This window comes from Artemia sp. Qi Xiang Cuo, chromosome 3, assembly GCF_049724085.1.
Source record: "Artemia sp. Qi Xiang Cuo chromosome 3, ASM4972408v1, whole genome shotgun sequence".
In the NCBI taxonomy this organism is placed as follows: domain Eukaryota; kingdom Metazoa; phylum Arthropoda; class Branchiopoda; order Anostraca; family Artemiidae; genus Artemia; species Artemia sp. Qi Xiang Cuo.
In genome coordinates this window covers 4496688-4521740 of record NC_142796.1, presented here as the reverse complement: position 1 = coordinate 4521740, position 25053 = coordinate 4496688, and the positions used below count along the sequence as shown (strand labels likewise).

The window sequence follows — 25053 nt, the reverse complement described above, 5'->3', positions numbered from 1 at the left end:
AGCTATAGGTTCAATATGAGTTTTGTCATTGATATTATTGGATGCATTGACTCTATCTCTTGATAAACTGTCGATGATAGTTGAAACATTTACTGACGCATTGTTTTTCATCGATTCATCTTTATATTCCTTGGTGATTTTATATGCCAATACTTTTTATTTAGCCTGTAATTTCACTGTCCATTACGACATTATTTTTACACAGGTAGCACTTCCGGCACATAGACAAGATATGGTTTATGATATTGATAGAGGAGTACGCTTTTCTTCTTTTGACCTTCCGTTGAATGCTAATACCCGAAAGCTGGCGAAAGGGTTTATCACTAGGTAACGTGTTACCATAAGCACTAGAAAGAAGTTGTCCCTCACCATAAACTATTGTTTTTATGTTGGCATTCTCTTTGAGTGATATCGTCTCTGGAGATCTCACTCTCGCATATCCGCCATCATAAGATTTGAATTGTTTCGATACCCAAAAGAAATCTAATGTCTCAATGTCATGACAATTCACGCATACATTTCCAATAGTGTTACCACTAGTGCTTGTTTTGTAGTTCAAATATTCGTCTTTGTCAGCAATCAATGCTGCAATAACACTATCATGTCCACAGACTTTCTTGAAATACTTCATCTTCACTTTTTTCAAATAATAGGTCACTGTTTATCCTTCCAGTGCACAATTAATATTTATCGAATTCATGAAATAAACTAACTACTCTCGATGACCAGCCGCAGAGTACCATGGAGGTAGCCAGATCAAATAAAATTCATTTTATATTTAAAAATCTAGATGGTGACACGTTTTCACTACCTAAAGTGCTGCCATCTTTTCGGCTCTGGTTAAAGATGGCAGCATAACCGAATTTAAAGCTTTTTTACATTGAGTTAACTGCTTTTCAATTTAGGCTTGATTAGGTTCACTTAGCGTGTTCTGCGACGCTAGGACTTTTAAACGTAAAATTCACTGAGTTGTTGGTTTTTTTTATGCTGCTTCCTCCGTAGTACTCTGTGGCTGGTCATCGAAAGTGGTTCGCTTGTTCTATGATTTCGATCAATATTAATTGTGCACTGGAAGGATAAACTCTTAGTCGACGTATCATTTGATAAAAAGTGACTACGGGTATCATTTGCCGCTCTATGGAGAGTTTACTGCAGAAGGTCGCAAACTGTTTCAACTTTAAGTTTACAATATGTAAGAGTGGTTGCAGTTATGCCATTTTGTCACCACAGTCGAAATTTTTATTGTTCGTGAAATGCAGATACTGCTTTATCTGAGTTCCAAATTCGGAACACTTTCATATAAGCCTTGAGACATGTTTTTTCTAGCAGACTGACAAATGTTGTTCAATAATCCTACTCCCTAATGAACTGGCTTTGCCAAAGTCTATACTTTAGACAGTATTAGCTGAAATTATAGCTAAGCCTTAGGTTAAAAATAGCCTCATCAAATTTCTCAAACTTTTCAGTTATACTAAAATCGAGAAAATATACTTACTCTCGATAATTCTGAATATGAAAATTTAATCTTACGGTTTAAACACTGTTCTTAACTATGGAATACTCCTGGGTGTCTCAACTACAACACAATGAGCTAAAAAATATAAGGCAAACTGTTCCTAATTGGGAACGTTGGGTGCTAATGGGTTAAATTCCTCACCTATTTAGAGCGTTTGTGTGGCCAGTCATCGCCGTTTCTTTTTTGCAACCGTGGATTTCATTGTAAATTTTATTCCATCTTTAATTCCGAAATTTTTCTCCACCCCTTTTCCCTTAGTAGTTTAGATTCATCTATCGTTTAATTTAATTTCTTAAGAATTTATAGATAACAAATACGGATTTTCCAGTTTTCAACCAAATATTAGTGTTCAAAATTTTGTTTACAATTCAATTTTATTCTCACTGTCGTTTGTTCCATGCCTTTTTCTTTAGCTATTGCGATTCTTCAAAAAGTTTTAATCACATTTATCTGTGGTTTATCTTCATCAATCAATCCCTTATACATTTTAAATGCCTTCAATTAGTATTTTCGTCCTTCTGAAATTACGATTTTTTTGCAATTGGACCTTTAACTTTTGCCTTGGCTTGTTTTTTGTCATTATTAAAAACATAACCCCAACTTTTTTTTTAACAGAGGCTGATCCAGTACTAGGTTCTTGGCTAACGTCCTTATAAACTTTAATGTCTTAATCTTTAGAGATTTCATCACCTGGAGCTCTTATAAAATTCTAAAATACGTTGAATTGAATCATATTGCTGTCTCTAATTACCCTTTCATGACATATCGTTATTGACTTAATTATTTGTAATTTTTGGCTGGTAACATAGTTTTCTTACTAAACGCCTTATCTGGAGATTAAATCGTTGGTCACCAATGTGGATCAATAACTGCATGAACAATTTTGTGGATATAGAAAAGTAATTTCCATAACTTCAACAGTACTTTCATTATTGTTAGATTTAAGCTTTAGCTCAATTTTAAGCTTTCCTTATATCTTTCTTAACTTTAACCAACAAGTTTGACAAACAGCGATTCCAATTTGGTTCGTTTTCCTCAAACTGACCGACAACTGAAGTGGGTTGTTTCTAATAAACAAAACCTTTGATGGTAGCTAGAATACGATTGTTAACAAACAATGTGTCGCTAGACCAGATTGCTGATGAGCAATGTTGACCAACAACTTACTTACTTAAGGCTCTTGCTCGGCAGCTTCGCCAGCGTAGAGGGAACCAGTCGTCAGTGCCGTCAGTCTTCTCCAGAGTGATCGGTTCAGGGCGAGGGTTGTCGCTTCAGCCGGGTTGATGTTTCTGGAGGTAGAATCTTTGACCAACAACGCCACCAGAAAATGCCCTAATATTAAGCCCATGTGCATTAAAAGCTTGGTAAAAAAGAAAGTAACAAACTAATCGAATTATATCATGGTTTATTAGAAATTTGGCATATTTTAGCAAAATTGAATCTTTAATTTAAGGAAAACAATATAAACAGGGTAAGATGGAGTAAAATTGTATCAACTAAAATTCATCATTAATAGGAAGTAACGAGGGTGCTCAATATTCTTCAAATGTTTGCTCCATCTCGTCAAAATAGTCTGTTTCCTCATAATAATCACCATCATCTAAAGAGAGATCCTCTGACGCGATATTTGCTGCAGATCCTACCTGAACATTATAGTCACCTGCAATCAAGCTAAAGTCTTCCTTTTTTGCAAATACTTTCTCCAAATATTTTATGGGGGATGTTGGTTTCTTCACACATTCTTTCCTACTAATAAAGGTAGAATCTTTGTCTGTTGCTTCTGTTCCTTCATTTAACAGCTTCATAAGTGCTGCGTAATGTTCATTGTCTATTTTCTTTCCAAGTGAGGTTTTCTTCACCATTTTCTCAAATGACCCAATAGCACTGTTACCGAGTAGTTCACTTTTTTTTGCTTTTGGTTTACGCTTTGTCAGTCGTTTTGTATTTTTTGAGAAACGTAAAATCTTTTTGCGAGCTTTTTCTGTTAAGAAAGAATCATATTCTGATTTCCAAAACAATCTTTTTCTATTAGAAACTTCCTGCTCATCGGCACAGAGATAGGTGGACAATTCCTCATCATCAATTCCAGTCAAATCAAGCTCTCCATTGTCCTTAGCACACATTTCAAATGTTTTCTTATCCCCTCTTTCAGCCCATTCCCAGAGTCTTGGATATTCTGGATATCTACTCCTATCTCTTTCTTCGTCATTAAAACCAGTTCCTACAAGGGTTGGTGAGAACTTTAATTGATTTTGTTCTTTCCTTTCCCTTACTGGCTCTATTTCTTCCTCACTGTCATCGTTTATATCTTCATTCTTAATCGCGTCAAAATCCTCTGCAATAACATCTTCGGTTTCTATTTCTATATTTGGATCATCTAGATTGCCAGTCATGAACCTTGCCATGATCTTTCGTTTATTTTGCTCTCTATATTTCTCTAACTTTTCAATGATTTCTTTAACCAGTGCATTGGTTTCATCAGATTAGGGAGTTTGGGGCTGAGGCTTTCTAGCCTTGATGTTTTGCCCCACAAGACAAGGTGGCAGATCAGATTCAGGTAGATTTTGACCAGCCGCATCCATTTGTCGAAGTTCTTCTGCAGTTAGTTGGGCAGATTCAGTTTGAGCAAACTCCATCATTCTTCTTCTAACAGTTGTCTGATGCACATTCACAACTTTGATAAGATCGTCGACGCTTTTATCTATCCCAACACTTCTACAAGCAAGAATCAGTGCAGCAGCAATTATACCAGTTGGATACCTTCCAAGAGCTATTAAATCAGCTTTCATTTGCTTTACGAATATTGACGATATCTTAATAACTTCACTGGTTTTTTCACCTAGTTCCAGAGCATAAGCAAACCGAGCAACAAATATACAAGGATCGTGGAATGGTACTTTATATTTAAACTTAAAACATAAATCTGAAAAAACGTGGTATACTTTGGTGACATCTACTGTACATTTCTCAGCTATATCTATTAACATGAGGTTTTTGTTTTTAAATCTGGCAGCTGTATACACACAAGCAGCTGCGGTAATTATCGCAGATCGACCATAAGTTGATTTTTTTTCAACAGCATCTTGATATATAGATTTAGCGAAATCTACAACATCTCTGTCACCATCTATCCGTAAGAGTGAAGAAATGTGTTCGATGCGATCTTTTCCTTTTTTAAGCGTACTAGAGCGAGAGGGAATTATCCTTGCACCTTCTTTATCATGAGTTATATTTCTTGATTCAATGGAAGCACCACCGTTAGAATTATCAAAAAATTGTATGGATCCATCAACGGCAAAACCATCAACTATTGTCCCACATTCTTCGCATATCAATTCTTTATTTTTTGCATCACAACAAATGTTTGCGCTCAAACAACTAGGACACTTTTGATCCATTCTTTTTCACACAAGACTGAGAAAATTTACATCTTTGTTGTTCTTAAGTAGTAATTATGACGTCACGGCTTAATGATTTTTCTATTCACGTCATAGCTCTAATCTAATATAAAGCTATGACGACATTCATTATTTATCTAGTAGGGTTTCAGACATGGTAGTTTCAATGATGTACTTTCGTTTTGATCTTACTCTATTTTTAGGAGTTTTGTTATATTTCTTAGCATGGGACTGATTGTCTCTTGCTAGGTTGCTAGCTACTGCTGCAACCCAAATTCACATATATATTTATTTAGAGAGGCAGCCTGGCCGAGTGGTCCAAGACACTGGTGTTAGCCACCAGTCTCTTCGGAGGCGTGGGTTCAAATCTTACCGCTGGTATACGATTATGTTTGAAAGACTGCAGTGTGAAAAGACATCAAAAATGCAGTTTTTGGTGGAAAAATTTATTCTCTTTTAGAAATAATTTATTTTAGTTACTATAGATTTTTAACCCAATTAATTTTCTTTAAAATGAGCTATTGAACAACCCTCTACGATGTTCCAGTGCCAAGCTATCTGTGGAAAAGAAAAAAGATAAAAGAAAAAAATATCCCGTTTGGGGAGAATAACGTGGTTAAAGTCAATTTTCTTGATTTTCAAGCCAATATATTTCCCTTGCTGTTCAAGCCAAGGGACAGAAAGTTTCCTATGCAGGGGAAAGTTCTTGTCCACGATTTTCAAGCCTCTTTTAAGCACACAGAAATCTTACATAAAAAATTCTATAGATCTTGTTGAGAAGTTAAAATTTCAAAGTATAACAGAAAAAACCATCTTATCTAGTTTCGATGCAGTTTCTATGCACACGTCATGCGACGTCCATAAATGTGAACAGCCCTTACAAAGAAGATTAGAGGAAAATTCTGCTCGGTCAGATTACAAAACTTTGGAAATTGAAACTATACTGACACGTGTTCGTTTTTTCAACAAGTGGTCTTTGCATGTTAGGTTCTGAGATAAATTTTTAATTCAAATTATGGGCCTGTAACGTGGGCACTGTATTATCTCCTTATTTGGCAAATTGTTACATGGATTTCATAGAACAATCTGCTTTCAATAGTTTCCACTTAAAACACTCCCTCTGGTTTTGTTTCGTTGATAATATTCTTTCTGTTTGGGAACATGGACAGGACTCTCTTGGATATTTTTTGGTACATTTAAACTCTTTTGGTTCAAACCTCCAGTTAAAAATGGAATTAAGAGATTCAGGAAAGCTGCCTTTCTTGGATGTTTTGATTATAAAAAATACTCCTAGCCTTGAATTTTCTATATACAGAAAGCCGACCCATAATGATTGGTATCTACACTTCTCTTCAAATCACCCTCCTTCTGTTAAAACAGGGGTAATAATCTCTTTAGTCGACAGAGTTTTAAAAATATGTTCACTTAATCATGTAAATTCTGAATTAAATTATATCAAAGATATTTTATTCTGCAATTGCTACCCAATAAACCTTATTGAAAATATCATAGATAGACTATTAAAAAAGATAAAACAACAAAATAGGGAGCCTGTCCCCCTTGATTCAATCGTTCCGGCAATTGAGAAAAAAACTTTCACCACTCTACCATACATTTCAAAACTTAGTTATAAACTTGGAAAAAATTTTAAATAAACACAATCTCTCTGTTTCTTACAAAAGTAAACAAAAAGTGGAACATTTTTTCTACTCAGGAAAAGATAAAACTGACCAGGTAGTGAGTAGTGTTGTCTACAGAGTCCCGTCTTCATGTGGTAAATTTTACATTTGTAGGACCAATCAAAAACTTGTTGAACGTTTGCATGAACAGAAAACTTCAAAAGATACGTCCCTGAGATTGAAAAATAAAAATGAAAACTTTGATTCCTCATTGGCCCAGCATATTTTCAATAATCCTACACATCTTGTGCTTTTTAAGGAGGCAACTTTCATATATACTGTAAATGGTCTACCACATTCTTTCAAACAGGTAATTGAGATAAAAAAAATATATAAACAGGAATTTGGCTATAAACAGGGACACCGGAGATATTTCATTAAGCCCAATTTATAACAATTTAATACTAAAAGACTCTTTTGATATTTGCACCCAATCAAATTTAATAGAACCTATTCACATATCTAATATAAACTGAAATGGCAGAAGAGCAAAAAGTATTGCTAGGCAAAACATCCTTGCATAATCTCTTTAGTAAAATCCTTTTTTTAATTGGTTTCGGCTTTGGTCTTTCATTCAGTTTTTGTTCACATCTTGTAGAGTGAAATCTAACAGGTTAAATTATTGTTGTTTTTTTTTCTTTTGTTTTTTTTTTAGCACTGGTGACGACTTGGCAGAGATCGTTGTCGAAATATTTGCTGGTTTTCGTCTTCATATTTTACCACTGGCTGACAAAATCCTCTTTTTCTCACCCTTTTTTGGTTTCATTTATCGTTTATTATTTCCTTTACTCTCTAGAAAATCATCATCTAGAATCAAAGTTTTTCCATAAACACAAGATTGCCCATGATTCGCTCTTTCTCATATCTATTCATTTTTTAGAGTCCTAAGACCTTCGCAACTAACTCCAGGGAAGCCAGAAGTATTTTTTGTACTATAAAAAATATATGCTAACCTACTATACAAAGAAAAATATCTTCGATTTAGAAACAGTTTTATTGACCATAATTACAATAATAATAATCACTGATTCAATTTGTTTTCATCAATATATTTCACTGGTGCATCTAATGCTGCCTGAAGTCAATTTATATGCACAATTTTCAGTTTCGCAGCAAAACATAATTGCTCCTCCATTTTAAATTTGCTCAATGATATCACGTATCTACCATAAATATCATCCCATTCAAGGCTTAGTCTACATCCTCGTGTTATTTCCACAGCCACGATTGGTACTCTTGTATCATTGCTGCTGCTACCTGCTCCACCATCAATCTCCAATAGTGTAAATGTTCCACTCATTTTATCCACTAATATCGTCTCAAATAAACTATTATCTGAATTCAATTCTCTTACTAATATGAACTACAATGAAAATCACTCCTTTTATTTGAATCCAATTACTAATCAAGTTATAAGATATGGTGTAGCCTCCACTCTCTCTGATTGGCCCTAAAAAATGGGTGTTGCCTCAGAAACAAGTCTGATTGCATTACACAATCTCGTCCCTACTTCCTAAACGTGTTTGATCGCTTTACGGGTCTATAATATAAAGGGATTGGTCGCTTTTTGCAATCTCGTCCCGCGTCAATAGGATAATCACTACTGGTAACTACTAATAGGTCGATATATCCATACAGATCCGCTCTGGTCTATAGGTTGAGCAGTGTTGCCAGCTGCTTGGACTAAAGGTCTCGCCTAAAAGTGAAAATGGACCAAACACTTCATTTTTTAGGGAAAATGCGTCGAATGAACGATTTTTTCCCTATGAAAATGTGCCGATTCAGAAAATGCAATACGAAGTCGCCTCAAAAAAATGCCAAAGAGGCAGAAACACGCTCCATCTGCCCACTCTGAGGCCGATTTGCGCTAGAACTCTTTGTTAATTTCAAGAAGAGATTGATGACGGGAGGATGGAAGCAAAAATGTACTTTTTTAAACGAATCCAGCCTGAAATCTCTGAATAGCGTGGATGTATGAGTTTCATCTATCTTTTATTATTGTATAAATGGACTCTTACTGTAATTAAGGATGAATAGAGATTGATTAATATACCAAAATCATGTGCCTTTATTATTCGGTCTTTTGGTAAATATTATAAACAAAAGTAAATCTTAAATTTTTAATATGTGTATAGATAAATTCAAATACCCATGGAAGTAAAGACGCACTAGGTTGCTAGCAAGATATTTACAGGGACATCTTATTTTCAAAAAATTGCTGCCAATTAGTTGATTGTCCATTTTGAATAACATGTGGGGGAAAATATCATTTTTATAGCGTTATTTTAGGGAAATTGTGAAAATCCATGTTCTATAAAAAATATAATTAGAATTATTGTGCTTGCATTTTAAACTTTTTTTTCTAAAGAAATCTATAGTAGCAAAATAAATTTATACTACATAAATTTAAAGCATATATACTATATTAATTTATAGTAACTAAATAAACTTATAGACTGACGCTTAGTCTTTCTGACTAAATGTCAATCAATCACTGCCACTCCTAGTGGCGGATTTATCTGCTACGGCCAACTCTTTAACTTTTAGCCTTTTGAGTTGCTTATAAGTTTAACTGTGGGACATAGGCAAACTTAAAGGAGCCTCACAGGACCCCTAAAGTCTCCACATTCGTACAATTCAGTCTAATACTTATTTATTGTCGCATAGTTTATCGATTTTTGTCGTATACTTTGATAATAAGAGACTTGGAAATGTTGATTTTGCTGACGATATCAGCCTCTTAAGAGTCCTGCAAAGAAAAGCTCCAGCATGACCTTAACCAAATCAGGGACGCTGCCGATCCTTTTGGCCTTAAGATAAATACTAACAAAACAAAAAGCATGGTGAACACTGGATCTCTACTCGACCTACGATGCAATAGCAAGACGACAGAGAAAATCGTAGAGTTCAAATACTTAGGAAGTACCATCCACATTTCAGGATCGTGTCAGCGAGAATTCAGGTTAAGAATTGGCCAGGTTAATAAATCTTCAAGGAAACGGTCTCAAATTTGGCGCAGCCAGAAGCACTCTCTCCGACTCAAGCTGAGACTGTTCAACAGCAACGTACTCTCAACTCTTTGCAACGGTTCTTAAACTTGGCAAACAGAGCAAATAATTGAAAAGAAACTTCTCGCGTTCGAAAACATTTGCTTAAGGTGCATTCTAAATATCTACTGGCTCCAAAAAGTAACAAACACTACTATACGACAGAAGACATCTCAGCCACTGGAAACCAAAGTGATCAAACATAGGAAGTGGAGAAACTTTGGTCATGTGATCCGCATGTCCGAAACTCGACTACCGTAACTCGTCCTTCAGTGGCAGCCACTTGGTACCAGAAGAAGAGGACGCCCCAAAAATACCCTACGATGCAGCTACCTGGGCTGTCCTCGGAAACCTCAATCCAACCTGAATGGGAATATGTCTAGGCGACCGCAGTAATGAGAGATGCCTGGCGACTCTTCTTGGATGCCCTAAGCACCTCTGGAGGCACAGGAGGATTTAAGGTATAGTTTATAAATCATTGTTCCTTTGGATCAGTGCTTTGTCACCCCCCCTGCCTCATCTCTTTAGAAATGTAGGACCTTTTGTAATTAATTTTTGCGTACATGTCTGATCTTATACAAAGTATATTATGGCATTTCCCAATAGCATCATCGAACTGAAAAATCAAAATGGTTATGTTGTTATTTGTAAGAACACTGACCCAAATATTAACCGAAATAATTTATGGTGACTTATGGATACCTTGAAAAATTTGTCTGACTTTCTGAAGAAGAGGTCCAAATAATAGCAGTAGTAATGTAACAGCCTAGAAAACGGTAGCAATGATAAGGAACTTCACTGTAGGTAGATCTTCGAATTCAAAAGCCAGCTATGGTTAATTCAACAGGCGGCATGTTGCACGACTTAAATTTTGCAGGTTAAGGGCAAAACTGAAATAAGGTTTTCAAAGTTTTGTTATTTTTATAAATAAGTAATCTTTTTTTTATAAAAGGAAGATTTTTTAAGTCAGATACGGCAAAATAATTTTCGTATAAGAAAAAGCTTGAATTTCCACTGTTTGCTTAAGTAAAGAGAGCGTCTTACAAGTCGAAAAACTTGTGAGCTTGAGAAACAAATTGGACAGAAAAAAAAAGGTCAATCGGTAAATAAGATTTATTTTAGGAGGAGAAACTTAAATCCAAGTTTTCTAAAGCAGAAGATTAAAATTGAGAATCCGTGCATGATTCTGGTCTAAGCAAGGTTGAATATGCTTGTCAATGGTAGACCTTCTACCCTATAGTTGAAAGTATCCATTAAAGGAAGGCAGTATATTATCTAGGTGGCTTTCAGAGTTGTCTGAGTTGGATTAACACCTTCTGAGTTGTCACAGTTGAACTGTCTTGCTCAACCAAAGTGTCCTGTCCCAGTGTTTTACTAAGTGGTAATCCACCGATTCAGTTTTTTTTTTTCTTGGATATAATTACTAGTTTCGTCGGTGTTTTATTTTTATCCAAAAGCTTGTAATTCCCTTTACTTAAATAAGGATGATGAAATAGAGGAGCCTGAAGGTGTAATAACCTTACTGATTAAGCTATTAATTTTCAAACTTTCAAAATAATCTTCGTAACAAGGAATTTTAATAATAAGTTTCAAACCAGTCAAAACTAAGATTTCTGGCGCATTTTTAGATGACCCTCGGCCCTGAATCGTTTTTTATACACTATTGCCCCCTTGTCCAGGAACTTAATTGGGTAAATTGCTCCAAGCTGCTTAGAAGAAAAATTCAGCCGGCGTTGGGGGAAAATAATTTTTTTTTTTAATTATCTATTTTGTTTCGGGGTCCCTAGATCCAGGTAATTAGGAATTTAAGTTTAAAATGGATAAGAAAAAAACGTCTGTCCATTTTCAGACTCTTTTAACTTCTAGAACAGGATCACCCAAATAAGAAACTTATGCCCGGCAACTTGCAGCATAGATTTAAAGATGACGTAAAAAAACACAGCCCTTTTTAACAGTCCAAGCACTTTGACTGTGGAGCCAATAAGTTCATACGCATTCAATTTTCTAAATATTTACTAAAAAAAGGTCTAAAAAAGTAGGTGGAGCTGGTTCTTGTTCTTGTGAATCGAACTTTGAAGATTTTGCAGGGACTTATATCCAGTAGTAGTGATTATGCTCAGTGACATTTAGTAGTTCCTAAGTAGTCTATGCTATTATTTCCTGTGATTGTGTTTAATTGAAGCCTTCTATAACTCAAATCATAGGAAATAAGTGACAAATAGACTAATCCACCTGAAAAGGAAACATATAAAATAAAACATTGAATATACCTAAAAGACCTAAAATTATAAGCGCTCTAAAATTCTCGTCGTCTAAATATGCACGAAAATACACAGAAAAAAATTATTCAAATTTTCATTCTTTGTTCATGGATATTTTTCATTTTTAGGTGAGGGAGGGTCTCCTATATTTTAAATGGTTTAACAGCTTCAAAACGAAAGCCTAAAATTTTAAGTTCTCTAAAACGTTCCTCGTCGAAGAGGTTACTAATAATACATAATCAGATTTTTTTAGATTTATATTCTATTTTCCCTGATATCTTTCTTAATCGAGGGAGAGGGGCAAGAATTGTAGCCTGTAATTGCAGCTTGTTTAAGCAATATCAAGCATCAAGTAAGGTTGAAAAGGTCTTTTAAAAAAAAATATGCCACATTTTTTTCAATTTGGCCACAGAGTCTGTTGAATGACAAGCATACCATCCCTCGAAAATGGCAAATGAAAATGAAAAGTATACCATAAGAACCAACAATCAAAAACCTACTAATGGGAAATTACAGTCCCCCACCTTGAACAATATAGGACATGGCTTTTTTTACATGGGTAGCACTGATCTGTCTCCTTGTTTTCTTTTTTTTTGAGGGCTAGTGGTTTACCGGTCGTTAGCGGAGTGAAGGATACTGTGTGTCATAGTGCAGACACACAGCAGACTGTGTGTCATAGTGAAATAATCAAGTATATAACTATAAATTCAAAACATTCATTTTTTTAATTAAATAAAAAAGTTTTTTTTACTGAAAGTAAGGAGTGATATTAAAACTTAAAACGAACAGAAATTATTCCGTATATGAAAGGGGCTGTCGCCTCCTCGACGCCTCGCTCTTAACGCTAAAGTTTGAATATGGCTCACAACTTTATTTTTGAAAACAATAAAAAAATTTCGCGTAAAGATCGAGGCGTTGATGTGGGGACGGTTCCTTTAAAATACGGAGTAATTTCTGTTACTGTCAGTTAAAAAAACTTCGTTTTTTTTATTCAATTTCTGATCGTCTTTGAATTAATGCAGCTTTTGATTTTGGCTCACCGTACATGAAACCTAGGGAGGGGTAATTTGCATATTTATCCTTAATCCTGACTAAAACTGGCATTTAGTGTCTCTATCGAAAATAAAATATATGATATAATAACACAATAAATATAATACATAATAACAATAAAATATAATAGAATGCAGTCATGAGGGGAAAAGGGGGGCAACTCATAGTTTTGTTTTTAATAATGTGTTTTAAAAATTATGTTTGTTTTTCAAATACAGAATTTTTTCTTAAATAATTTATTAGACGAAACTACTTTTCAATTTGTAAATAAAATAGAATTATATTACAACTGGAAATACTTCGAGGCCTGGAACCCTAAAATCCTACATTTTTCCAAACTTCCGGGCACTTCTGGTTCAAAATATAAAACTGAAATTCATTTTTTTCATCTTACCCCCCCCCCTCCCTCCTCTCCTCGCAGTGCAAAACACTACTGCACACTTAAACAAAACTTTATGGAAACTTTACGGTTTATAGTTTTTGGTTTACAGTTAATAACTTAAACGAAATTTTATGGGAACTTTGAGGTTTAGTTTTTAATTCACAGTTAATGCCTTAAACAACAACTTTATGGAAACTTTACGGTTTATAGTTTTTGGTTTACAGTTAATGGTTTAAAAAAATTTTTATGGGAGCTTTACGGTTAATAGTTTTTGGTTTACAGTTAATAGCTTAAACAAAACTTTATGGAAACTTTACGGTTTATAGTTTTTGGTTTACAGTTAATAACTTAAACGAAATTTTATGGGAACTTTAAGGTTTAGTTTTTAATTCACAGTTAATGCCTTAAACAACAACTTTATGGAAAATTTACGGTTTATAGTGTTTGTTTTACAGTTAATGGATTGAACAAAACTTTATGGAAACTTTACGGTTTATAGTTTTTGGTTTACAGTTAATGGCTTAAACAAAACTTTACGGTTTATAGTTTTTGGTTTACAGTTAATAACTTAAACGAAATTTTATGGGAACTCTACGGCTTACATTTTATTTCTCAGCTAATTCCTTACACAAAAATTTTATGGAAACTTTACGGTTTAGTTTTTGGTTTACAGTTTATGGTTTAATCAAAATTTTATTGTAGATTTACGGTTAATAGTTTTTGTTTTACGGATTATATATGAAACTAAATTTTATAGGATCTTTACGGTTTATAGTTTTTGGTTTACAGTTAATGGATTAAACAAAACTTTATGGAAACTTTACGGTTTATAGTTTTTGGTTTACAGTTAATGGCTTTAAAAAATTTTATGGGAGCTTTACGGTTTATAGTTTTTGGTTCACAGTTAATTGCTTAAAGAAAACTTTATGGAAACTTTTCGGTTTAGTTTTTGTTGTACAGTTTACGTCTTAAACAAAAATTTTATGGAAACTTTACAGTTTATAGTTTTTATTTTACAATTAATGGTTTACCCAAAAATGTATGGAAACTACGGTTTATAGTTTTTGTTTTACAGTTAATGGCTTAAACAAAATTTTATGGGAACTTAACATCTTATTTTTTCTTTTAAATTTAATTGTTTAACAAAAATTTTATATAAACTTTACGGTTCATAGTTTTTGGTTTACAGTTAATAAATTAAACAAAATTTTATGGGAACTTTACGGTTTAGTTTTTAATTCACAGTTAATGCCTTAAAAAACAAATTTATGGGAATTTTACGGTTTATAGTGTTTTGTTTACAGTTAATGGCTTGAACAAAACTTTATGGCAACTTTACAGTTTTTAGTTTTTGGTTTACAATTAATGACTTAAACAAAACTTTATGGAAACTTTACGGTTTATAGTTTTTGGTTTACAGTTAATAACTTAAACGAAATTTTATGGGAACTCTACGGCTTAGTTTTTAATTCACAGTTAATGCCTTAAACAACAATTTTATGGGAGCTTTACGGTTAATAGTTTTTGGTTTACAGTTTATGGTTTAAACACAATTTTATGGAAACTTTACGGTTAATAGTTTTTGGTTTACAGTTTATAACTGAAACTAAAGTTTATGGAAACTTTACGGTTTATAGTTTTTCGTTTACAGTTAATGGCTTAAACAAAATTTTATGGCAGCTTTATAGTTACCAGTTTTTGTTTTACAGTTAATGACTTAAACGAAATTTTATGGGAACTTTACGGTTTAGTTTTTAATTCACAGTTAATGCCTCAAACAACAACTTTATGGAAATTTTACGGTTTATAGTTTTTGGTTTACAGTAAATGGCTTAAACAAAACTTTATGGAAACTTTACGGTTTATAGTTTTTGGTTTACAGTTAATGGCTTAAACAAAACTTTATGGAAACTTTACGGTTTATAGTTTTTGGTTTACAGCTAATAACTTAAACGAAATTTTATGGGAACTTTACGGCTTACTTTTTAATTCACAGTTAATGCCTTAAACAACAATTTTATGGAAACTTTACGGTTTATAGTTTTTGGTTTACAGTTAATAACAAAATTTTATGGGAACTTTACGGTTAATAGTTTTTGGTTTACAGTTAATAACTTAAACAAAATTTTATGGGAACTTTACGGTTTATAGTTTTTGGTTTACAGTTAATTGCTTAAACTAAATTTTATGGGAACTTTGAAATTTAAAGTTTTTGATTTACTCTTAAACAAAACTTTATGGGATTACAGTTAATTGCTTAAACTAAATTTTATGGAAACTTTGAAATTTAAAGTTTTTGATTTACTCTTAAACAAAATTTTATGGGAACTTTACTGTTTATAGTTTCTGGTATACAATTAATGGCTTAAGCTCAGTTTTATGGGAATTTTCCAGGTTATAGTTTTTGAGTTTACAGTTAATGTCTTAAACAAAATAAATAGTGACGAAGACCACACTGCCTTTCCATTTCAAATTGGGCGTTGGACTCGCATTTTTTTGAAACTTATCTTTTGGGGACATTACATGGATGACGCAATTTCACTGTGGGATTATGGGGAAAATGAAATTAGGGTTTTTAGATCACCTTAATACATATGACAAAAATTTACAGTTTACCTTAGAAATTGAAATTGCTAATAAAACCCCATTCCTAGATGTGTTAATGATTCGTAGCTTAGACAAACTCAATTTTACTACGTATTTACAGAAAACCAACGCGAAACAATAGATATTTACATCTTAAATCAACCCCCCCCCCCACAAGCTAAAAGAGCTTACGTACTGTCTCTCGTCGATCGTGCCCTAAACATACGGGAACCATAAGGTTTATAGTTTTGATTTACAGCTAATGGCTTAAGCAAAATTTTATAGGAAGTTTAAGGTTTACAGTTAATGACTTAAACGAATTTATATGGGAGCTTTAGGGTTTAAGTTTTTGGTTTATAGTTAATAGCTCATACAAAACTGAATGAAACTTAGCGGTTTATAGTATTTGGTTTACAGTTAATGGCTTAAACAAAATTTGATGGGAACTTTACGGTTTATAGTATTTGATTTACAGTTAATGGCTCAAACAAATTTTATTAGAACTTTACGGTTTATAGTTTTTGGTTTATAGCCAATGGCTTAAACAAAATTTTATGAGAACTTTACGGTTTATAGTTTTTGAATTTACAGTTTATGGCTTAAACAAAATTTTATGGGAACTTTACGGTTTATAGTCTTAGGTTTACAGTTAATGGCTTGAACAAAATTAGATATTGAAAAAATATGCAAAGAGCTCCAATTCCTTTACTTACGATTTATGCTTAATGGTTTAATCCGAATTATGAATTTTACAACTGCTTCTGTGTGTGGTAAATCTTTAAATGAGTTTCAAATAAAGATTTCCCAAGCATACAGTCGTATTTCGAAATGGATTGATGCAAATAAACTAGTGCTTAATAAGAAAAAACTAAACTTATTATTCTTTGTAGAGTTGGGTGCAGGTTTTAGTGAGAAGGGGTTAATTGAAGTATAGATTTTTTCAAGCTTTAAGCTTTCTCTGTGCTTCTGCATATTAACCATCCCAATTCTTCTTTTATGTCATTTCTTTCCCATGTTTCAAAAACTTTTCAATCATTTTGACAGAACACTGCTAACTACATAATAAATTGAGACATTCGCTTGTATGCCAGTCAAGTCGGGCTGAAACACTGACCTTATATTACCTGAAAGATTAATCTACCCACATCTAAGTCCTGCTTATTAAAACAAATAACTGGTCCTTCAAGAGTTCAAATTTGGAACTGATGGTTATAAATTGCAGTAAAAATAGAAAGGAAAAAAAAACGAGCAATACATCTTTAGAAAAAAAAATTAGCCAAATTGTCCGTCTCCAACCCATTTAACCCCTTTATGTTAGTATTACCAAACCTTTGTGCACCATTTTCTTGAGCAAATTGAAACAAATCACGAACGAATTTTTTTTTAGTGTACCGTTAAAAAAAATCAAAGAAAAGGGAAACTAAAGGTTCTACTTATCTTTCGAATAAACAGAGACCAAAACTAATGCCCAAATAAGTATGCTTTTGTCAAGCAGACTAAAAACAGTCAACATGAAACCAACAGCCAGGTGTCTTGCCGTTTAAAAGCTTATGGTAGTATTGCAAATCTCTAACAAAAATTGCTCACTTCAGCCCCAAAAAAATACCTGAAAAGCACCGTTTTAAGCTCACCCCCACCCCCTGCAGCGAAAATTTGATTATGTACATCCAAGTAAACATTAACATTGACAATACTATGCTTAATAATGACGCTCACATCAGATCCAGGTAGATTTTGTCCTGTCGCATCCCTTCGTCTAAGTTCCTCTGTAGTCAATTTGGCAGATTCAGTTTGAGCAAACTCCATCATTCTTTTTCTGATTGTTGAATGATGCAAATTAACGACTTTTACCAGATCGTCCACACTTTTATGTATGCCTGAAAGAGAATTTGGGCTACAATGAATAAAACTTAAAATACATAAGACACAAGAGGGTTCAACCAACGGCTTTAAACGGAAATAAGCCACTTCAAATTTCTCCACCTTCATCAAAGAGAATATTTTTGAAATATTTTCTAAAATTACTTTTAACTCAAGATATGGATGAAAATTGATTTTTAACAAAAATCGAGATAGTTTAATTGGCACCAAATTTTGGACCTAGAAACACCTTGCAAATCCATAGGTGCCGACCCGAAGAGGAATCAGCACAGTCAACTGCGGGGAGGAATCCCTAATTTTTCGGGTATTTATTACTCACATATCGAAAGAAAAACCATTCACCATCTAACACTCTTTATTTGTTTATTTTTTTTAACAGGGCAATTTCACTGAGGCCATCCTACAACATTCTCCCTACTCGAACACCAAATATAACTAGATATTTTACTTCAGGCGATTGACCCATTCAAATCAAAATGAGAAATGGACGTGCGTTTAAATTTTCTAAGCTGTTTCATTTATGAACTTACTGGGATCAACCTTCAAATTGTTCAAATGTACCTTTTATGGTCAATAAAGAATCTCCTTTAAAGACAGAAATACGTGGATGGCTTGTCGATCCTCGAAGTCTGCCAGAGAAATATTAAAGGAATCTCCTTTAAGTCCTAACCCATATTGCGGACGAAGCGAAGAGTCTTAACATGAAAGTAAATACTCCTAAGCCAAGTATTTGGACCATGAACTTCCCGAAATCTGCTCCCATTTGTCAGACCTTACCCCACCCGAAATACTAGTGAAAACATGTCAAACTCCTTGACGTCACAGTTTCCGATAATCTTAAGTGAAATATACCTGTTTTAAATATCAACAAACGAGCAAATGCGTCGTTCTCCTTGCCTAAAGTTCTGGATAAATATAAGTACGAGAGGATGAATTCCTCCCGTTTTTGCTTTTGTCATACCGTTATTTGCAATACGTCTGTCTGGTCTATCATCCGCATCTTTCCAGTGAACTTAGCTGTAAAATTGATTTGGTCCAAAATTAATTGTCCATGATTATTCACAAATAGAGTAAAATCCCACGCTCATTCGTCCTGAAAGCCCTGCCTTCCAACTTAAAAGAAAGAAGAAATAGCATTTGCTTGCCATCTGCTAATTCCGCCATTTCCAATACTCGCACCGACTCTAGGGAGTTCGCGGTTAAACAAATGCCCAAGAAACATTTATTAGACGATACGAATTTACTATGTCAAATAACATGAATTAAATGAGACACAAAATATAAATTATATATTCACTCTTCCTTGTCACTTACTTATTAAAATGAGAAACAAAATATTGTCAAAAAGACAATCTGTATCGGTTGGTAACGGGCTTACAAGGCTCCAGTTTGTTCTGGTGCCTTGTATTACACCCTCTTCATGCCGGTTCAGGGAGCAAGCTTGACCCCAAAACCTTCTGTCCAAGGCCATTGTAAGCTGGTGTCGCCTGGCATCAAGTCATTCTAGGCCTAGGATTTTAAGGCTACCATCATAACTCGCGAATTCCGGACCTAATATCACACGGATTCTGCACATTTCTGCACATTCTCAAGGTCATTTCTGCACATTCTCAAGGTCATTTCTTTGCCCTAGATGCCACACAGGACAAACATACTCTAAAATACTCCTAACGTACAGTTCATAGAAATTCAACAGTGAAAAACGACTAAAACCGAATCGCCGAATTGTAACTAGATTACGAAACGCTATATTCGCCTTCTTAGTAAAATTATTTACATGATCCATCTATGACATTTTTGGGTTGAAAATTGTCATATTATTTACAATTGGCACATTTATATCACTTTGACTAGGAACTTCTGTTTTCAAAAACGAGACTCTCATAAGTGTTGACTTTTTTCTATTAATTGAAAGCCGTTTTTCTTAGCAGTCAGCCTCCAAACGGGGAATCATGCCATCTGTACTAATCATGAATCCTAGCTTCTGAAGTATCAGCAATGATAAATCATTTGCAAACTTCGCTCTGTTTTCAAGCCAAGTCGCAATTTTGTTACACAGAATTAAAAATAAAACAGGTCCCGTTTTGGTACCTTGGGATATTCCACAGAAAAGCTGAAGAAATCCGATTGTACCCCATGAGCACTAACACACTGTTGCCGTCAGTGCAAAAAACTATAAACCATCCGAATTAAAAAATCTCTAAAATCTGTCATTGACTCAAGAATATCCTGATGGCTTGATTTGTCGAAAGCCTTTTGTAAGTCTGCTTGCAATATTTCTACAAATGCATCTTTATTTTCTAGATACTCCAGGGCTTCTTCCACAATTTTAATTAGATAATGCACTGTGCTAGATTCTTTGACAAATCCATACTCACAGGGATCTATTTTATCACAGAAATCTTCTAGTAACCATTTCTTTAGAAAATGTTCGAAAACTTTAGATAAGGTGAACAGGGTAATTCCGGACACTTTGACCTTTTTTTTTGGATTCAAAAAATTCCTCCTGCCAGCAGACTTAAAATCTCGCCGTAAAATCGGATTCATATGAAAGTTCAGACTGTTAGCTTTCATACACGAGCTAGAAACTTCCGAAATTCGAACTATAAAGGGGGTTGGTGACCTCATTTGAAATTTTCCCACGGTGTTCGGAATTAGCCACCAAAAAATGGGCAATTCCGGACAAGGTCAATATCTTTGTACCTGAAGGAGTAAAAAATCTTAGCTTTGGTCGGTGGTAAAAGCACCCCAGAATCTATGTTTCTTCCAAATTTCATACGCGTATCTTCTGAACTAGCGGAGTTATTCAGCTTTGCAGTCGTGATTTTGTTTTTCTGAAAATCAAATTTCGTTTTTCCAATGTGTCAAACCATGGATTCTCAGGATAATTTGATAATAAAGTGATTAAACCAACACGAGCCAGCATTTAAATAGTCTTCTGAAAGACTGGGGGACCTGAAATTCTGGGCCTTCATCTCCTGTAACTACAGAATCCATCTGCTAACTTCCTTGAAATTCGTATATTAAAAATAAGGTAAAAATAATAAAAAAGACGACTTCAAATACTGATAAAAGCAAGTTTAAAAGCAAAACACAGAGGAACTAGGTGATCACTGCTTTTTTTCATAGATTTTCTTCCTTTCCTTGTGGCGTTTCACCATTTCGCGATGCTCGCTTATGGTGAAGGGTCCAGTGCCTTTCAGAGCGAGGGACCCTCCCAAGATAAATTCTTCTGCAACGTCTGTGATGGCATCGTTCTTGGGCCAGCTAAACTCGTACGTCGCTGCTGAGTCAAGCTTTAGGAACTTCATCCTAACGACCCCTTTATCAACAAAGTCAACAATTCTGCCAAAATAAGGTGAGTCGTCGTAATACACAGCAGAATTATGGTCAAGCTTCGTTTCAACCTTTTTCTTGCTAGGGCCAGGCTGATCGAGGTCATCAAGAACACACGTCTCTTCAAGAGAAATGTCATCATTGGTGTCAGCGTACGGTATCTCGGACTCGCTTTCGGTTTCAGAAAAGGGAACTGGGGAGTTCGCTTCTCGTGAGAGCATCATCTTTTTGTTTTTGGCACCAGAGGTCTGGGTATCACCGGTTTCTTTCGCTTTAGTTTTCTCTCCCACACCCTTTTTCCTGTCTGCCTTTTCTTTTTCCTCCTTCTGCTTCTTAAGTTGCTCTAAATACACCTTAGAAGTGATCACTTCAGCAGATTTCTGAGTGATCTTTTTCCTCTGCCCTGGTTCACTTCTCGGTTCTCTTCTTACACTCTCTAACAGGAGCTCTTCAAAGGTCTTCTTCATTGGAGTTTGTGGATTCTTCTCAGGGGAAGAAATGTTGATGTTGACGGTCAGATTGTCACTTTCTCTCTGGACTCCAACACCAATCCTATCGGCTATTGACTTCTTTGCTTGTTCTCTTTTCTTTTCTTCAAGAAAGGCATCGTAAGCCCTGAGTTTCTGCGGGCCAAACCGCTCTCTGTTGATTTTCACACGGTTGGCCCTCTCTGGTATGCTAGGATCATAGACTCCAGTTGATGCAAACGCTTTCTAGATTAGAACTGGATCTGCTTGTTTCCAAATTTGACTTATCATCTTGACAAAATCTGCTTTCTGTAGCTTCTCTCCAACATTTTTCCTTGCTCATTTGGTTAGCCTTTGGTCATACGTGGTTTTGAAAGCCTTGAAAACGCCAACGTCTAAAGCTGAAGCATGTGTGTCGTATGGGGTGGCAGCGTCAAAATCGTGATGTTTTCGTTCATTACAAGCTGCAAAACTTACAGGGATAAATGAGAGCCATGACAGTCAACAAGGAACAGAACTGGACGTTCTTGCCCAATACTAGGAATGAACTGGCCTTTGAACCAGTTGTAAAACATGTCAGCCGTCATCCAACCCCTTTCCGCGGCAGCATATGAAATGTCAGGCAAAGCGTCATTGCATGTCTTAGTGGACCACACAGATTGTCCTTTGAATATGATCAGGGGGGAAGAATTGCCCCTGTAGTGTTGGTGCAACCAAGAACTGTTGTTCTCTTTCCCTGTTCTAGCAGTTTGCCGAAAACTTGGCGAGTTCTTCTGTACCAAAACTTCGGTTCTCAAAGGATCAGTACAGAAGCTCGTCTCGTCCAGGTTGTACACCAAGTGGGGCTTATCGAGGAGTTCAAGTTCATTCAACGTCTCTGAGAGAAGATAAAAAAATCCATAGATCAAAAACGGATTTTCAGCTTTGTATCTTGAATTCTCTTTGGTTTCAGGCTTCTTGAGACTAAGGTTGTGTCGTTGTTTGAAGTATTTCCACCAGTCCCAACCAGGAACACCGTCTTTGAAAGTTTCATATTGTTCACCTTCACATATTTGCCTACAAGAGTGACTATATCGGTTCAGGATAGTTGTCCAACACCCCACTTGTCCATGGTTTTGATGCACTTTGTGAGTGTCACTTCTTCATCTAAATCCACTTGTGTATGTCTACCTGCTCCCACTCCTCCCTACTATAGGGGTCAAAGATATAGGTCGTAGGTCACTCACCTCTTTTGGATTCGAGACTTTAGGTATTGGCGTTACGACTGTTTATTTATTTTTTTTTAAATCATCCGGAAAGGTACCACTCAACAGACATCAGTTTAAAAAGGCAGTCAGAGGTTCAGCTGGAAAGGCTGTGTTTTGTTTATACAGAGTTGCTGGAATGTCTCTAGGGTAAGTTGCCTTATTGGGGTCAAGTCTCTCAAGAACCTTTGAAACTTCGTGAGGGAAAATCACAGGTATTTCAGATGGAACAGCCAAGGGGGGAACATTGGAAATTGGTGGATTGCTTCTGCAGATCCTAGCAAAATACTTATTAATAGTGTTTGCATCGAGCTTATTCCTAGGTCCGTCGTATCATACAATGCGTCAAGTTCTGACATGCTTGCCGAGTACAGTTAGTGATACAAGAGTATTTTGAGGAGTGACACTAATTTGTAGTTGGTAGGAGTCTTGGCTCCCTTAACAAAAATGGCCGAAATAGATTTTAAAAAATAAGCTTTTGTATTATTATAAAGAAAGACTCGAGCAAAATATTTACCTCCCCCAGACATTTTTACGAGTTGGTTTGCCGCTCGTTTTACGATTGGCCCCACATCTTTAAAAAAAAACTTAAACGCTGCTTTACCAACTTACCTTATTTTATTTAACATGTGTACTGTATTTCAAAGTACACAGTTTGTTGTCAATTACCCATTTAACTTCTTTTTTATTGGGGAAAAAAACCCAGTTTACTTACAAAACGTATTTCTGTATATTCACTAAATATGTGGTAAAAATGTTTCATGTAATGTAAGATACGATCAAGAAGAGGACTCGCGCTTCGGTCACTTTAAACTATCTAGTTATATAGAATCCTTAGCTCCTTCTCCTGCTGTTTTAGGCGGAGTGATTTCTGCGATTAATTTATTTTGCGTTTATTTGATAATTTTTATTTTATGATTTAGGATATATAACGTTTTGTTATGTTTTGAGATTAAGTTATAATTTTGATGTTTCCTATTTCGTGGGTTTTCTGTTTTGTGATATTTTTTTTTCATGTTTTATGTTTGGGGGAGGCAATAAATAGTTTGCCCTGAAAGTTGCAAACTTTGAAAGTTCTAGTTGATTTGGATCATAAAATGGCATTTAATACAACATCTTGGCGTGGTACCAAGATGTTGGAGGCACTATTCATAAATAGTTGGAACACTGAGCTGTTACTAGTAATTGCTCGTTAATAGCGATCATAAAACGCAAACATTATATATTTAAAGTTTGTTTCACCTTCTCTGAACAATGGCATAAATTCGAATAAGTGGTAGAAGGACCATTTGACCCCTGGATTTTTTTTACCACCGCCCCTAGTTTAAAAAAAATGCTTTCTGTGGGATATGTTCGCTGAAACGGCCTTGTTTGGGTTTTAAGCTATTTTAAGAATGCTCATGTCCTGGGAATTCATTTCAGTGCTCATCGTCTGAAATTCACTACTCGATCAGATTTGATTCTTCCACAATAGAAAGCAGGAAGTAATTCTTGGCTTGAAGCTCTTTTTCTATTTGTGAAAGTCCCGTGTAAGACTTGTTTTGTCGAATATTAGTGCCCGTTTTACGGCCTCTCTTCAAAAAAAAACTAAACACGACTCTAGAGGTTGCAGAATAGAGCTAATAGGGTGTTTAGCAACCTGAACGGAATGCTGGGAATTTTTATATTTTTCCCCTGAACGGATACGTTTTTTGTGTTTTATTATCATTTATTTATTTTTCCAGCAGTGATTGTATTTATCTAGTTGTTGTTTTGAGAAAGATTTAATATTTTACAGTTATGAAGCATAAAGGTGTCAAATATATTAAAGGTATACATAAAGGTATACATAAACATAAACAGAAACGATAAGGTTATATAACGTAAACGTTAAGAAGCAAACCAGTTATTGCTTGCTTTTCGTACTCCTGAAAGAAAAAAAAAATCAATCCTGTGTCTTTCTTCTTTTTTTTTATCTAAGACTCCTTACTTTAATAAATCAAATAATATTAACATTTTGATTACTAAAGATCATTGTATGTATATTATATTTTTCCAATTGGCACTTTCATTTCACTTTATATTGTCATGCTAAGTTCGCATAATAACCTTATAATAAGCTTAACGTTTAGTTTTAGTTTCAACTCGATTTAAAACTGAATCCAAGTATCTAATTCCCTCGTTCGCATATTTATTGGGTTTTATATTTAATATAGGCATGTAT

The 25053-nt window shown here is 34.8% G+C and overlaps 1 protein-coding gene across 1 annotated transcript; it reads right to left on the bottom strand.

The window, feature by feature from the left end:
• Positions 1-3048: 3048 nt before the first annotated feature.
• Positions 3049-4914, bottom strand: LOC148953678 (transcription factor IIIB 90 kDa subunit-like). The gene is given in 1 exon segment (XM_089086770.1): positions 3049-4914. A coding segment is annotated over 1 exon segment (1866 nt).
• Positions 4915-25053: the final 20139 nt, after the last annotated feature.